The sequence below is a fragment of the Oncorhynchus nerka genome, linkage group LG7 (genome assembly GCF_034236695.1).
Source record: "Oncorhynchus nerka isolate Pitt River linkage group LG7, Oner_Uvic_2.0, whole genome shotgun sequence".
In the NCBI taxonomy this organism is placed as follows: domain Eukaryota; kingdom Metazoa; phylum Chordata; class Actinopteri; order Salmoniformes; family Salmonidae; genus Oncorhynchus; species Oncorhynchus nerka.
The window spans coordinates 12,987,995-13,002,464 of NC_088402.1; the positions used below are offsets into that span (position 1 = coordinate 12,987,995).

A 14,470-nucleotide genomic window follows, 5' to 3' on the forward strand; every position below is an offset into this window, starting at 1 on the left:
GGTTTCATGGAAGGATGCTGTTGATGTGAGCCATGACCAGCCTTTCAAAGCACTTCATGGCTACAGACGTGAAGTGCTACGGGGCGGTGCTCACTGACCTGCCCCGTTCAATATTGGTTACATTAAATAAATAAATTAACACAACAGCTGTGCTGCAGCCTGACGCAACTTCTAAAGGAAGAACCACTGTAGATGTGACTTTTTATTTCTCATCTATATATACATTTATATATTGAATATTAAAAACTACAATCTACTTTCAGTGAAGGCACTCAACATCTACATCACATTCAGTCATCTAACAGACTCCCATCTAGAGCGATACACAGAAGCAACCAGGGGCAACGTCGTGCTCAACAGCACGTCGACAGATCTCCCACAAGCTCAAAAAACAGGAACCCGAACCAGCATCCTAGTATACAAAAATACTGGCTAAAACAAAAATATATTTGGCTACTGTATATTTAGTGAGCTGCTGCCCCCTAGCGGTCATACCGCAGCGCTGCATGGGTTCAGACTGAAGAACACGCCCTCAGTCAAGCCAACAGCCTATCACCGAAGGCAGGAACGATGTCAGCTGCACTTTTCAACCATACTCCGCACAGTAAGTAGGAGCCGGCAATACAGCAATAGTCTGCCATAAAACCTTAAAGAAGAAGAAGGCAAGGCAGTAGAAACAACAACCAACATTTATTAGATATAGCTACAGTAGCTAGTTAATGTAACAACAACGTGTTGATATTGCATCCATTCTATCAACAGCTATACTTTTGTGAAACAGATGAGAATTAGAAACAAACTCGCGGTTTTATTTGTTTAACGAGTGTTGAGAACTTTGGACTGAGTGACCATTGAACTCGTACTGACCGGTCCTCCCTAGCAGAGTTCCCCATCTATCCCGGGCTCTGGTCAGTCAGCCATGGCCCTCCGTGTCCTCCAGGCGGTGGCGGCGGTGGCTGTTCTTTGTCGGTTCCCCGTAACGTTAACTCGGGCTGGGGACAGGTCAGAGGGGACTCCCGGCCAATCCTACGTGGCTGCGGTATACGAGCACCGGGTTATTCTGAACCCGGAGCCGCACGTACCTCTGTCCCGGGCCGCGGCGCTCAAGCACATGATGAGCAACCTGGATGTGTACGAGGAGCAGGCCGCGCGAGCTGCGGAACAGGTTGGCTACATTTAGGGGGGGTGGGGGGTCTTCTCTTTGATTTAACATAGCCAGATGTGTTAGTGCAGGGCTGGAACTAAAGCCTGCACACCCTGCCGCTAAGCTCTTCAGGACTGGGTTACACTTGTCTTTGACAGGAAGGATACACATCAATCTTGCTTTAAGGGCTGAAGTTAGCTTTAAAGCTCTTCTCCCTTTCGAGTCTCACCCGTTTCCCTAATTCTCTCTCTTTCAGGGGTCTCAGATCATAGTATTTCCAGAGGATGGTCTTCAGGGGTTTAACTTCAGTCGTCTGTCCATCTCTGCTTACCTAGAGACCATCCCTGACCCACAGTCTGAGGACTGGAACCCCTGTACACAGACAGACAGACACACCCACACTGAGGTATGTACAGAGCCGGATCCAGAACGAATCAGTTGGGCGGGCCTTTGATTTCTATATGCGGGTACGTTTTTTTTCGGGGGACCTCCTGTGTGTGCATGCGCATGAACGTTCACAATAGTTTTTTAAAACAGTGTGATAGTCGAGGCAATAGGCAGCTCGTGAGTTTCAAGTTTGGGGAAGCTTACAATTTATCCTACCATTTCTACCGATCTTTGTGCCAGTTGTTATTATTTTTATATGCGCATTTTCGTGGAACACTTTCATTTCAATTAGTAACGTTTTAATTTCTCAGAATCATTGTCACGTGGTTAATAATAAAAATCGGAAAAATCTTTAAGTTAAAATTCAACTGAGGCAAGAATACCAGCCTCAGCCATATGGACACTCTGATACACTGATCTATTGGCAGTTAAATAAATTAGCGCATAGAACTGAAAGATAGCCTATTGTCCAATGCAGCAGTAAGCCTAGAAGTTCCATAGTCAACTAAAGTCTATACATAGGTCTAAAACTGACTAATAACAGTAGAAAATATCCTGATGAAAATGCAGGTTCTTTCAATCACATTCATCTCTGCCTCCCTTTCTATCTGTCTTGACTTGAGCTATTGAAGTGTAACTTCGTATCAAATCAACTGGGTTGGCCGGAAGCTGTCGCTAGCAAACATGCAACATTATATCAACTAGCCTATTTTAGTCCCTCAGAGTTTCCCACGCCAGTGACCAGAACAGATGCATTCTGGAGAGCTGGACAGATGCATTCTGGAGAGCTGGACAGATGCATTCTGGAGAGCTGGACAGATGCATTCTGGAGAGCTGGACAGATGCATTCTGGAGAGCTGGACAGATGCATTCTGGAGAGCTGGACAGATACATTCTGGAGAGACGAAATGCTCATATCTCCGGCCAAAAATGTGAGTCTTTGTCCCCAAGGCAGGCAGGCGACAAGCTTAGACTGCATATTAAGCCCATTGAAACGCATTGGATTTATTCTGGACAGATTTTGGTGAGTGAACCCTCTTGCCTCGTCTCATATCTCCGCTGTGCAATCCGGTTTTCGAGCTGGTCACGGGTGCACCTCAGCCACGGTCAAGGTACTAAACGATATCATAACCGCCATCGATAAAAGACATTACTGTGCAGCCGTATTCATTGATCTGGCTAAGGCTTTCGACTCTGTCAATCACCACATTCTTATCGGCAGACTCAACAGCCTTGGTTTCTCAAGTGACTGCCTCACCTGGTTCAGCAACTACTTCTCAGACAGAGTTCAGTGTGTCAAATCGGAGGGCTTGTTGTCCGGACCTCTGGCAGTCTCTATGGGGGTACTATGGGGGTCAAATACATTTTAAAAATGCTCTCTGCTGAAACTCTCTCACCAGAGAAGGCATCCGAGTGAGTTGCAGTTCATCGAGGCATGGACTCTACAATGTGTCGAAAGCGTTCCACAGGGATGCTGGCCCATGTGGACTCCAATGCTTCCCACAGGGATGCTGGCCCATGTTGACTCCAATGCTTCCCACAGGGATGCTGGCCCATGTTGACTCCAATGCTTCCCACAGGGATGCTGGCCCATGTGGACTCCAATGCTTCCACAGGGATGCTGGCCCATGTGGACTCCAATGCTTCCACAGGGATGCTGGCCCATGTGGACTCCAATGCTTCCACAGGGATGCTGGCCCATGTGGACTCCAATGCTTCCACAGGGATGCTGGCCCATGTGGACTCCAATGCTTCCACAGGGATGCTGGCCCATGTGGACTCCAATGCTTCCACAGGGATGCTGGCCCATGTGGACTCCAATGCTTCCCACAGGGATGCTGGCCCATGTGGACTCCAATGCTTCCACAGGGATGCTGGCCCATGTGGACTCCAATGCTTCCACAGGGATGCTGGCCCATGTGGACTCCAATGCTTCCCACAGGGATGCTGGCCCATGTGGACTCCAATGCTTCCACAGGGATGCTGGCCCATGTGGACTCCAATGCTTCCACAGGGATGCTGGCCCATGTGGACTCCAATGCTTCCACAGGGATGCTGGCCCATGTGGACTCCAATGCTTCCACAGGGATGCTGGCCCATGTGGACTCCAATGCTTCCCACGGTTGTGTCAAGTTGGTTGGAAGTCTTTTTGGTGGTGGACCATTATTGATACACACGGAAAACCGTTGAGCGTGAAAAACCCAGCAGCGTTGCAGTTCTTGACACAAACAGGTGCACCTGGCACCTACTACCATATCCTGTTCAAAGGCACCTACTACCATATCCTGTTCAAAGGCACCTACTACCATATCCTGTTCAAAGGCACCTACTACCATATCCTGTTCAAAGGCACCTACATTTTTTGTCTTGCCCATTCGCTCTCTGAGTGGCGCACATACACAATCCATGTCTCAATTGTCTCAAGGCTTAACAGTTCTTCATTAACCTGTCTCCCCTTCAGCTCCACTATGGAAAGAGCAGGTGTTCCTAATGTTTTGTACACAGTGTCTTTTGGTATATGTTTTGGGGGGGGGATCAAATATCGTCAAATGTGTATTCTGTCCTGTTCTCTCTCAGGTCCTCCAGAGGTTGAGCTGCATGGCTCGACGTCACCGTCTTTACCTGGTGGCCAACATGGCTGACCTCCAGCCCTGCCGCCAGACCTCTCACCCCACCTGCCCCCCCGATGGGCGCTGGCAGTTCAACACTGATGTTGTCTTCAGGTTACCGGTGTTACTTCTGTTTTGAACACGTTATTCATGTGCCGCTAGAGAATAAAAGATGGACAGGGAGTTCCAGGTTTTCCAAAACCTCCAGAGGTTCTCTTGGAAATGACATTATATTGTGTTTATATACAGGGATGATGTTTGTGCTCCTGGAATAGGGTAATGACATTATATACAGGGATGATGTTTGTGCTCCTGGAATAGGGTAATGACATTATATACAGGGATGATGTTTGTGCTCTTGGAATAGGGAAATGACATTATATACAGGGATGATGTTTGTGCTCTTGGAATAGGGTAATGACATTATATACAGGGATGATGTTTGTGCTCTTGGAATAGGGTAATGACATTATATACAGGGATGATGTTTGTGCTCTTGGAATAGGGTAATGACATTATATACAGGGATGATGTTTGTGCTCTTGGAATAGGGTAATGACATTATATACAGGGATGATGTTTGTGCTCTTGGAATAGGGTAATGACATTATATACAGGGATGATGTTTGTGCTCCTGGAATAGGGTAATGACATTATATACAGGGATGATGTTTGTGCTCTTGGAATAGGGTAATGACATTATATACAGGGATGATGTTTGTGCTCTTGGAATAGGGTAATGACATTATATACAGGGATGATGTTTGTGCTCCTGGAATAGGGTAATGACATTATATACAGGGATGATGTTTGTGCTCCTGGAATAGGGAAATGACATTATATTGTGTTTACATACAGGGATGATGTGCTATATTGTTAAGAGTTAATTGTTCATTTAAAACGCGCCCCCACCATCAGCCATTCTCTGTATGTACTGTATGTTTAATAATAATTGTATGATTTATTTTTTACACAATGAGTTGAGTTATAGATAGATGATAAATCAATGTTTGTTCTCCCATTCACTGCAGGTGGGATGGTTCCCTGGCGGCACGCTATCACAAACACAACCTGTACTTTGAGAAGGCCTTCGATGCCCCGCCCACACTGGAGGTGGTGACCTTTGACACGCCGTTCGCCGGACGCTTTGGAGTGTTCACCTGCTTCGACATCCTGTTCCATGACCCTACCGTCAGACTACTGGAGCAGGTACGTACAGGAAGCTCCGAGGGCGGCAGGTGGCCCTGTGGTTAGAGCGTTGGGCCAGTAACCAAAAGGTTTTAAGATACTTAACCCTAATTGCTCCTGCATCGCTGTTGTCGATGGCAGACCCTGGCTGTGACCTGCACTCTGAGGGTGTATCAGGGAGAGTTGTCGATGGCAGACCCTGGCTGTGACCTGCACTCTGAGGGTGTATCAGGGAGAGTTGTCGATGGCAGACCCTGGCTGTGACCTGCACTCTGAGGGTGTATCAGGGAGAGTTGTCGATGGCAGACCCTGGCTGTGACCTGCACTCTGAGGGTGTATCAGGGAGAGTTGTCGATGGCAGACCCTGGCTGTGACCTGCACTCTGAGGGTGTATCAGGGAGAGTTGTCGATGGCAGACCCTGGCTGTGACCTGCACTCTGAGGGTGTATCAGGGAGAGTTGTCGATGGCAGACCCTGGCTGTGACCTGCACTCTGAGGGTGTATCAGGGAGAGTTGTTGATGGCAGACCCTGGCTGTGACCTGCACTCTGAGGGTGTATCAGGGAGAGTTGTCGATGGCAGACCCTGGCTGTGACCTGCACTCTGAGGGTGTATCAGGGAGAGTTGTTGATGGCAGACCCTGGCTGTGACCTGCACTCTGAGGGTGTATCAGGGAGAGTTGTCGATGGCAGACCCTGGCTGTGACCTGCACTCTGAGGTGTATCAGGGAGAGTTGTTGATGGCAGACCCTGGCTGTGACCTGCACTCTGAGGGTGTATCAGGGAGAGTTGTCGATGGCAGACCCTGGCTGTGACCTGCACTCTGAGGGTGTATCAGGGAGAGTTGTTGATGGCAGACCCTGGCTGTGACCTGCACTCTGAGGGTGTATCAGGGAGAGTTGTCGATGGCAGACCCTGGCTGTGACCTGCACTCTGAGGGTGTATCAGGGAGAGTTGTCGATGGCAGACCCTGGCTGTGACCTGCACTCTGAGGGTGTATCAGGGAGAGTTGTCGATGGCAGACCCTGGCTGTGACCTGCACTCTGAGGGTGTATCAGGAGAGTTGTCGATGGCAGACCCTGGCTGTGACCTGCACTCTGAGGGTGTATCAGGGAGAGTTGTCGATGGCAGACCCTGGCTGTGACCTGCACTCTGAGGGTGTATCAGGGAGAGTTGTCGATGGCAGACCCTGGCTGTGACCTGCACTCTGAGGGTGTATCAGGGAGAGTTGTCGATGGCAGACCCTGGCTGTGACCTGCACTCTGAGGGTGTATCAGGGAGAGTTGTCGATGGCAGACCCTGGCTGTGACCTGCACTCTGAGGGTGTATCAGGGAGAGTTGTCGATGGCAGACCCTGGCTGTGACCTGCACTCTGAGGGTGTATCAGGGAGAGTTGTCGATGGCAGACCCTGGCTGTGACCTGCACTCTGAGGGTGTATCAGGGAGAGTTGTCGATGGCAGACCCTGGCTGTGACCTGCACTCTGAGGGTGTATCATGAGAGTGGGATATGTTCAAAAATAAACATTTACAATTCACACACGTGTATTAATACACACAGGTGTAATAGGACAAATATAAGCTCTCACCAAGTGATTATTATACACACACACACACACACACACACACACACACACACACACACACACACACACACACACACCTTTTTCCCCCACAATGTTTGATTATGCATCCAAAATGAAGTTGTTAACAGTCTGTGTTAATGTGTCTGTGTTAATGTGTCTGTGTTAATGTCTCTGTGTTAATGTCTCTGTGTTAATGTGTCTGTGTTAATGTGTCTGTGTTAATGTGTCTGTGTTAATGTCTCTGTGTTAATGTCTCTGTGTTAATGTGTCTGTGTTAATGTCTCTGTGTTAATGTCTCTGTGTTAATGTGTCTGTGTTAATGTCTCTGTGTTAATGTGTCTGTGTTAATGTCTGTGTTAATGTGTCTGTGTTAATGTGTCTGTGTTAATGTCTCTGTGTTAATGTGTTAATGTCTGTGTTAATGTCTCTGTGTTAATGTGTCTGTGTTAATATGTCTGTGTTAATGTCTCTGTGTTAATGTGTCTGTGTTAATGTCTATGTGTCTGTGTTAATGTGTCTGTGTTAATGTGTCTGTGTTAATGTCTCTGTGTTAATGTCTCTGTGTTAATGTGTCTGTGTTAATGTCTCTGTGTTAATGTGTCTGTGTTAATGTCTCTGTGTTAATGTGTCTGTGTTAATGTCTCTGTGTTAATGTGTCTGTGTTAATGTCTCTGTGTTAATGTCTGTGTTAATGTCTCTGTGTTAATGTCTCTGTGTTAATGTCTCTGTGTTAATGTCTCTGTGTTAATGTCTCTGACTTTATATTTCTCCTCAGGGTGTCAGACAGATGGTCTACCCTACAGCCTGGATGAACCAGCTTCCTCTGTTGTCAGCCGTTCAGTTCCAGAGAGCCTTCAGTCTGGGAGCTAACACCACTCTGCTGGCGGCTAACATCAGGGCAGACAGCCTGGGTATGACAGGAAGTGGCATCTTCACCCCTGGTACTGCCATCTACCACCATGCCAGGGCTGGGCAGCCAGAGGAGGGGAGGCTGCTGGTGCTGAGGATACCTGTACTGGACACTGCCTGGCTGGGAACAGAGACAAGGGCCAAGGGGCATGCAGGAGGAGAGGGAGAGGGGGAGGCAGGAGGAGAGGGGGGGAGGCAGGAGGAGAGGGAGAGGGGGGAGGCAGGAGGAGAGACTGCAAGAGGAGAGGGGGAGGCAGGAGGAGAGACTGCAAGAGGAGAGGGGGAGGCAGGAGAAGAGACTGCAAGAGGAGAGGGGAGGCAGGAGGAGAGACTGCAAGGGGAGAGGGGAGGCAGGAGGAGAGACTGCAAGAGGAGAGGGGAGGCAGGAGGAGAGACTGCAAGGGGAGAGGGGGAGGCAGGAGGAGAGACTGCAAGAGGAGAGGGGGAGGCAGGAGGAGAGGGGGAGGCGGGAGGAGAGACTGCAAGGGGAGAGGGGGAGGCAGGAGGAGAGGGGGAGGCAGGAGGAGAGACTGCAAGGGGAGAGGGGGAGGCAGGAGGAGAGACTGCAAGAGGAGAGGGGGAGGCAGGAGGAGAGGGTGAGGCAGGTGGAGAGGGAGAGGCCGGAGGACAGACTGCAAGAGGAGAGGGAGAGGGGAGGCAGGAGGACAGACTGCAAGAGGAGAGGGGAAGGCAGGAGGAGAGACTGCTTATACCAGGTCACCTAAGCCTCTGTCTGGACAGAGGGAGGGCAACTCTGGGTTCTGTCTACAGGAGAGCCAACACTGCCAGGAGGATTCTCTCTCTACCTCTCCTCCTGCCTTCTCTCCCTCATCCCCCTTTCCTTTCACCTCCTCTATGATGTATGATCCCTTCTCCTTCCTCCTGCTGAGTGGTTCAGAGGGCCAGCTGACAGTGTGTGACGGTCGTTTCTGCTGCCACCTGCAGTACCAACGCTCCCCACAGGGGAGCAATACGGAGCTCTATGCTCTAGGAGCGTTCTCTGGCACTCACACGGTTAACGGACGCTACAATGTACAGGTAGGGACCAACGTTTAAATTTATACTGAGTAGAACTGGTAAACATTACAACTTCCATTTGGAACTGCTTGGAGGACTCCTGCACTGTGTATACTTGCAGTATTTGTTAGTATTCAACTTCTAGTATACAGTTTACTAGTTCTACTGAGTATACAGTCTACCAGTTCTACTCAGTATACAGTATACCAGTTCTACTCAGTATACCAGTTCTACTCAGTATACAGTCTACCAGTTCTACTCAGTATACAGTCTACCAGTTCTACTCAGTATACCAGTTCTACTCAGTATACAGTTTACCAATTCTACTCAGTACACCAGTTCTACTCAGTATACCAGTTCTACTCAGTATACCAGTTCTACTCAGTATACAGTTTACCAATTCTACTCAGTACACCAGTTCTACTCAGTATACCAGTTCTACTCTGTATACTAGTTCTACTCTGTATACTGAGTAGAACTGGTAGACTGTATACTGAGTAGAACTGGTAGACTGTATACTGTCTACCAGTTCTACTCAGTATACCAGTTCTACTCAGTATACAGTCTACCAGTTCCTAAGCTTGAGTTTTTACCTCATGTCCAGCTGTGATCTTCCAATAGTTAAGCCTCTTGCAGTAGTACAACAGTTCATGCATAGTATTGATGATTAACCCCTCCCCCTCCAGGTGTGCGCGTTGGTCCGCTGTTTGGGGTCGGAGGTCAGCTCCTGTGGACAGGAAGTGGAGGAGGCAGAGTCGAGAGTTGACTTCCTATTGGAGGGGAAGTTCGGAACCAGTCACGTTTACCCGTCGTTGCTAGGTAGCGGCATGGTTCTAGAACAACCTGACCAGGTCAAGACGACCGCAGATGGTCGCGTGGCCATGGAACACTCAGGGATGACCGTCGGACTAGTGACCGCATGTCTCTACGGCAGGGTGTACGACCAGGACTAAGGTGTGTGAGAGAGGTTGCGGTCCAAACACTTAAGATACACCCTCGTCCACGTACCCTCGCCTTATGCCCTTGGGGAAATCCCCGCCGCCATCTTGGAGGGCGGTCCAAATGATTAGCCAAACAAGGGAAGTCCCTCGCCCCTCAGCCCTCGTTTTTAGTCGGCTTAGCGAGTGTACAATTATGTTCACTGCTGGGCCCGAAACTCCCCATAATTCAATTCACGACGATTGTACATCTTGTCAGCGAAAACTTATAAACAACATCAATGGAGAAGTCAACATAAAAACAGTAAAAACAAATGCAAATAAGTTAGAAACTGTGCTACTAATGCACATGACGGCACAAACACATCTCGTAAAAAGTAAATATGTTTTTGTTTGGTTCTTTTGGAAATTGTAGAGAAAAAATAAAAATTATTCTTCAGAAGTTCCAGCTGGGTAGGCTAACGTTACTTAGCCAATTCATTTACTAGCTATCATACAGTAGGCGTATATTAATAATGATACATTTAATATAAGTAGACATGCACTCACAAGCTACCGGTGGCTGAAAACACAATCATCGCTGGATGAACGAGTGACACATTTCCAGCCCAGTGTGGTCCATTTACAAATCATTCCTTCCTCCTTTGAATACTCGTCAGACGTCATCAGAAGTGTCCACTTAAGTTGAGGGTTGAGGGGATAGGGTGTGTCTTAATTGTTGGGACCGCAACCAGGGAGAGAGAGTGTGTGTGTTTGGGTTAAATGATTGTGTGGTCCCATAAAGTGAACCAATCTTCTACCTCAGTAAATAAGTGTTCTCTTTTGTACTCCGTCCTGTTTCTGAACTGTATCCATGACACCCTATTCTGCAATGTTGTCGGGGGTTACGCCAAATAAAAATATGATTCACCAACAACAAACAATATTGTATTTTTAAAAACTATTTTTCACATTTTCAAACAGCACATTTATAATTTTCCAACGGGTCTATACGTTTGAGTTTTTTTCTTCTTGCCTGAGTAGCCTCGTTTCACTGCCAAAAATAAAATTAAACCTTCTTGTGTTCAGCGAAATAACAACACAATGTGAAATACAGGTAGCTAGTCAAATAATGAACATCCAATCACATTAACCGTTACTCTCTCGCGGGAATTTCACTAATGGTCCGTATGGAGCCAAACGTAGCTGGGATGTTGGGATCTGTACTGATGGCGTGAAATCCATGACAGGGAGACATAGTGCAGTGGTAACGCGCGTGCAAGCAGTTGCTCCCGACACTTGGGTCCACTGCAGCATCAACCGAGAGGCTCTGGCTGCCAAGGGAATGCCTGACAGCTTGAAATACGTTTTGGACACTACAGTGAAAATGGTTAACTTTGTTAGAGAGGTCCCTGAACTCTCGTGTATTTTCTGCACTATGCAATGATATGGGCAGCGACCATGTAACTCTTCTACAACATACAGAAGTGTGCTGGTTATTAAGGGGCAAAGTATTGACACGTTTTTTAAATTGAGAGACGAGCTTAAAGTTTTCTTTACTGACCATAATTTTCACTTGTCCGACCGCTTGCATGATGATGAGTTTCTCACACGACTGGCCTATCTGGGGGATGTTGTTTCTCAACTGAATGATCTGAATCTAGGATTACAGGGACTCTCTGCAACTATATTCAATTGTGCGGGACAAAATTGAGGCTCTGATTAATAAGTTGGAGCTCTTCTTTGTCTGCATTAACAAGGACAACAAACAGGTCTTTCTTTCCATCATTGCATGATTTTTTTGTGTGCAAATGAACTCAAGTTTACGGACAATGTCGAATGTGATATAGCAAAGCACCTGAGTGAGTTGGGTGTGCAATTACACAGGTACTTTCCCCAAACGGATGACACAAACAACTGGATTCGTTATCCCTTTCATGCCCTGCCTCCAGTCCACTTACCGATATCTGAACTAGAGAGCCTCGTCGAAATTGCAACAAGCGGTTCTGTGAAAATTGAATTCATCAGAATCTACTGCTAGATTTCTGCATTGGGCTGCGCTCAGAGTTTCTTGCCTTGGCAAATCGCACTGGGAAGATACTGATGCCCTTTGCAACCACGTTCCTATGTGAGAGTGGATTCTCAGCCCTCACTAGCATGAAAACTAAATACAGGCACAGTCTGTGTGTGGAAAATGATTTAAGACGGAGACTCTCTCCAATACAACCCAACATTGCAGAGTTATGTGCATCCTTTCAAACACACCCTTCTCATTAACCTGTGGTGAGTTATTCACCATTTTCGATGAACAAATAAGGTTTTATATGTAAAATGGTTAAATAAAGATAATAATTATTGATTATTATTTGAGCCCTGGTCCTATAAGAGCTCGTTATGTTTAATAAATGTATTGTATAGTGTGTTGTGTGGCAGGCTTACAATGATGGCAAAAAAACAACATTTCAGAGTGTTGCTAGAGGGGGTACAGCTGGAGGTTGACTGTTTGAAGTGGAACAGGACTATAAACAGTTTGGGAACCACTTCCCTAGTGGAAGACATCATGATACCATATTCCCTATAGAGTGTATTATATGACACCCTGGGGGGAGTCCTAATTGTATTTATATAACTAAGGCAAATCAGTTGAGAGCAAATTCTTATTTACAATGACGGCCTAGGAACAGTGGGTTAACTGCCTGTTCAGGGGCAGAACGGCATTTTTTTGTCAGCTCGGGGATTCGATCTAGCAACCATTCGCTCTAACCACTAGGCTACCTCCCGCGCCTAATAATCTCTACTTCCTCCCAAAGTGTGCACTACTACACAAATTGAAAAGCATTGGATTTGGTGTAGGCATGGCCCATGTGCCAGTCATTTCCTTTCAAATCAATGAAGGGAAGTGAACAAGTGCACAGTTAGGAAGAAATGAGAGATTGGGATGCACCTCCTATTCCTTATGTAGTGCACAACATCTATTCTTACCAGTCTGGAGAACGACGCCGGCATTTCAAAAGAAACAATCATTATTTCATATCAGTCATTATTAAGAACATTGCACCATATTAAGTCTGCCTTTAGACTTCTCTCACCTGAAAAAGGCAATGTTTCACACACACACACACACTTCCTGTTTCAGCTGTGCGTCATGCCTAAGAACAGCCCTTAGCCGTGGTATATTGGCCATATACCACACCTCCTCGGGCCTTATTGCTTAATTATTACTCTCCTGGAGGAATCAACTCTATGAATCAGACAGTAGTAGTAACTAGTATTATAACTCTCCTGGAGGAATCAACTCTATGAATCAGACAGTAGTAGTAACTGGTATTATAACTCTCCTGGAGGAATCAACTCTATGAATCAGACAGTAGTAATTGGCAGGATAACTCTCCTGAAGGAATCAATGACTCAGTGAATCGGTTCAGTATTGACTCAGGATTAGGAGGTAAACAGTGATCTCTGTGTTTGACCATTATAATAGATTAACTCAACTAGAATGAAACTAGTCTGGGTACCAGTCTGTTTAGCTATCATTCCACTCCTTGCCAGTCCTGTCATGCTAAACAGTTTTACACGAGTACAAGGAGTGCCATGTTAGCTACACAGACTGGTACCCAGGCTAACCTAGAACCAGACTGGTACCCAGGCTAACCTAGAACCAGACTGGTACCCAGGCTAACCTAGAACCAGACTGGTACCCATGCTAACCTAGAACCAGACTGGTACCCATGCTACCCTAGCACCATACTGGCACCCAGGCTACCCTAGAACCAGACTGGTACCCAGGCTACCCTAGAACCAGACTGGTACCCAGGCTACCCTAGAACCAGACTTGTACCCAGGCTACCCTAGAACCAGACTGGTACCCAGGCTAACCTAGAACCAGACTGGTTCCCAGGCTAACCTAGAACCAGACTGGTACCCAGGCTAACCTAGAACCAGACTGGTACCCATGCTAACCTAGAACCAGACTGGTACCCATGCTACCCTAGCACCATACTGGCACCCAGGCTACCCTAGAACCAGACTGGTACCCAGTCTACCCTAGAACCAGACTTGTACCCAGGCTAACCTAGAACCAGACTGGTTCCCAGGCTAACCTAGAACCAGACTGGTACCCAGGCTAACCTAGAACCAGACCGGTACCCATGCTAACCTAGAACCAGACTGGTACCCAGGCTACCCTAGAACCAGACTGGTACCCAGGCTAGAATAAAACCCCTAAAAGGAAGAGACCTGGAGATACAGAGGAAGTAGAGCTGTAGATTCTGTTGGTCCCATTGGCTATGATTGTCCCTCTGCTCTCTCCATACATACAGCCACAGCTCTCTCATTGTCATAGGGCAGAGGTTTGGTAGCAGGGACCAATCCTAGAGGACTGGAGCTACCCGCTATTGACACCCAGTCTAGTCCAGTCCTGGTTTTCCTTTAGTATTAAACCTCTCCTTGTGGTGGAGTGAGTGGTTCAGAGTAGTCTTAAAATCCTGCCAATGAAGAGGAGGTATAGCCAAAGTAGTTTCTTCAGGTCGTCTCAGAATCAGTGGGGTTAAGCTTATGGTCAAAGTGGGGCGAAGCAGACTAGGAGGCGTGGTTAGGCCTCAAAGGGGGAGGGGACTCAAAGACCAGTCCTTTTATTTGGTGGTTGGAGTAGTGATTAACATATTGAAGGAATGCCATGGTGACCCATTGGGAAGCAGGAAGAGTTGCCATGGAGACC

At 47.3% G+C, this 14,470-nt stretch overlaps 1 protein-coding gene across 1 annotated transcript; it reads left to right on the forward strand.

Moving 5' to 3' along the window:
* The first annotated feature begins 592 nt into the window (after positions 1-592).
* LOC115132671 (biotinidase-like) lies at positions 593-10,713 on the forward strand. Its single transcript, XM_065020231.1, has 8 exons — positions 593-1,165; positions 1,401-1,550; positions 4,109-4,254; positions 5,172-5,349; positions 7,686-7,970; positions 8,229-8,478; positions 8,616-8,857; positions 9,523-10,713. The coding sequence occupies exons 1-8, from the start codon at positions 920-922 to the stop codon at positions 9,787-9,789; spliced, it is 1,764 nt and encodes a 587-aa protein (XP_064876303.1). The 5' UTR covers positions 593-919; the 3' UTR covers positions 9,790-10,713.
* Positions 10,714-14,470: the final 3,757 nt, after the last annotated feature.

What these genes read in the sequence shown, in the direction of transcription:
- LOC115132671 (XM_065020231.1), top strand. Translation starts at nt 920, where the DNA reads ATGGCCCTCCGTGTCCTCCAGGCGGTGGCGGCGGTGGCTGTTCTTTGT. An exon ending in CCGCGCGAGCTGCGGAACAG is followed by an intron (nt 1,166 to 1,400) that starts GTTGGCTACATT and finishes TCTCTCTTTCAG; the next exon opens with GGGTCTCAGATCATAGTATT. An exon ending in CCGTCAGACTACTGGAGCAG is followed by an intron (nt 5,350 to 7,685) that starts GTACGTACAGGA and finishes ATTTCTCCTCAG; the next exon opens with GGTGTCAGACAGATGGTCTA.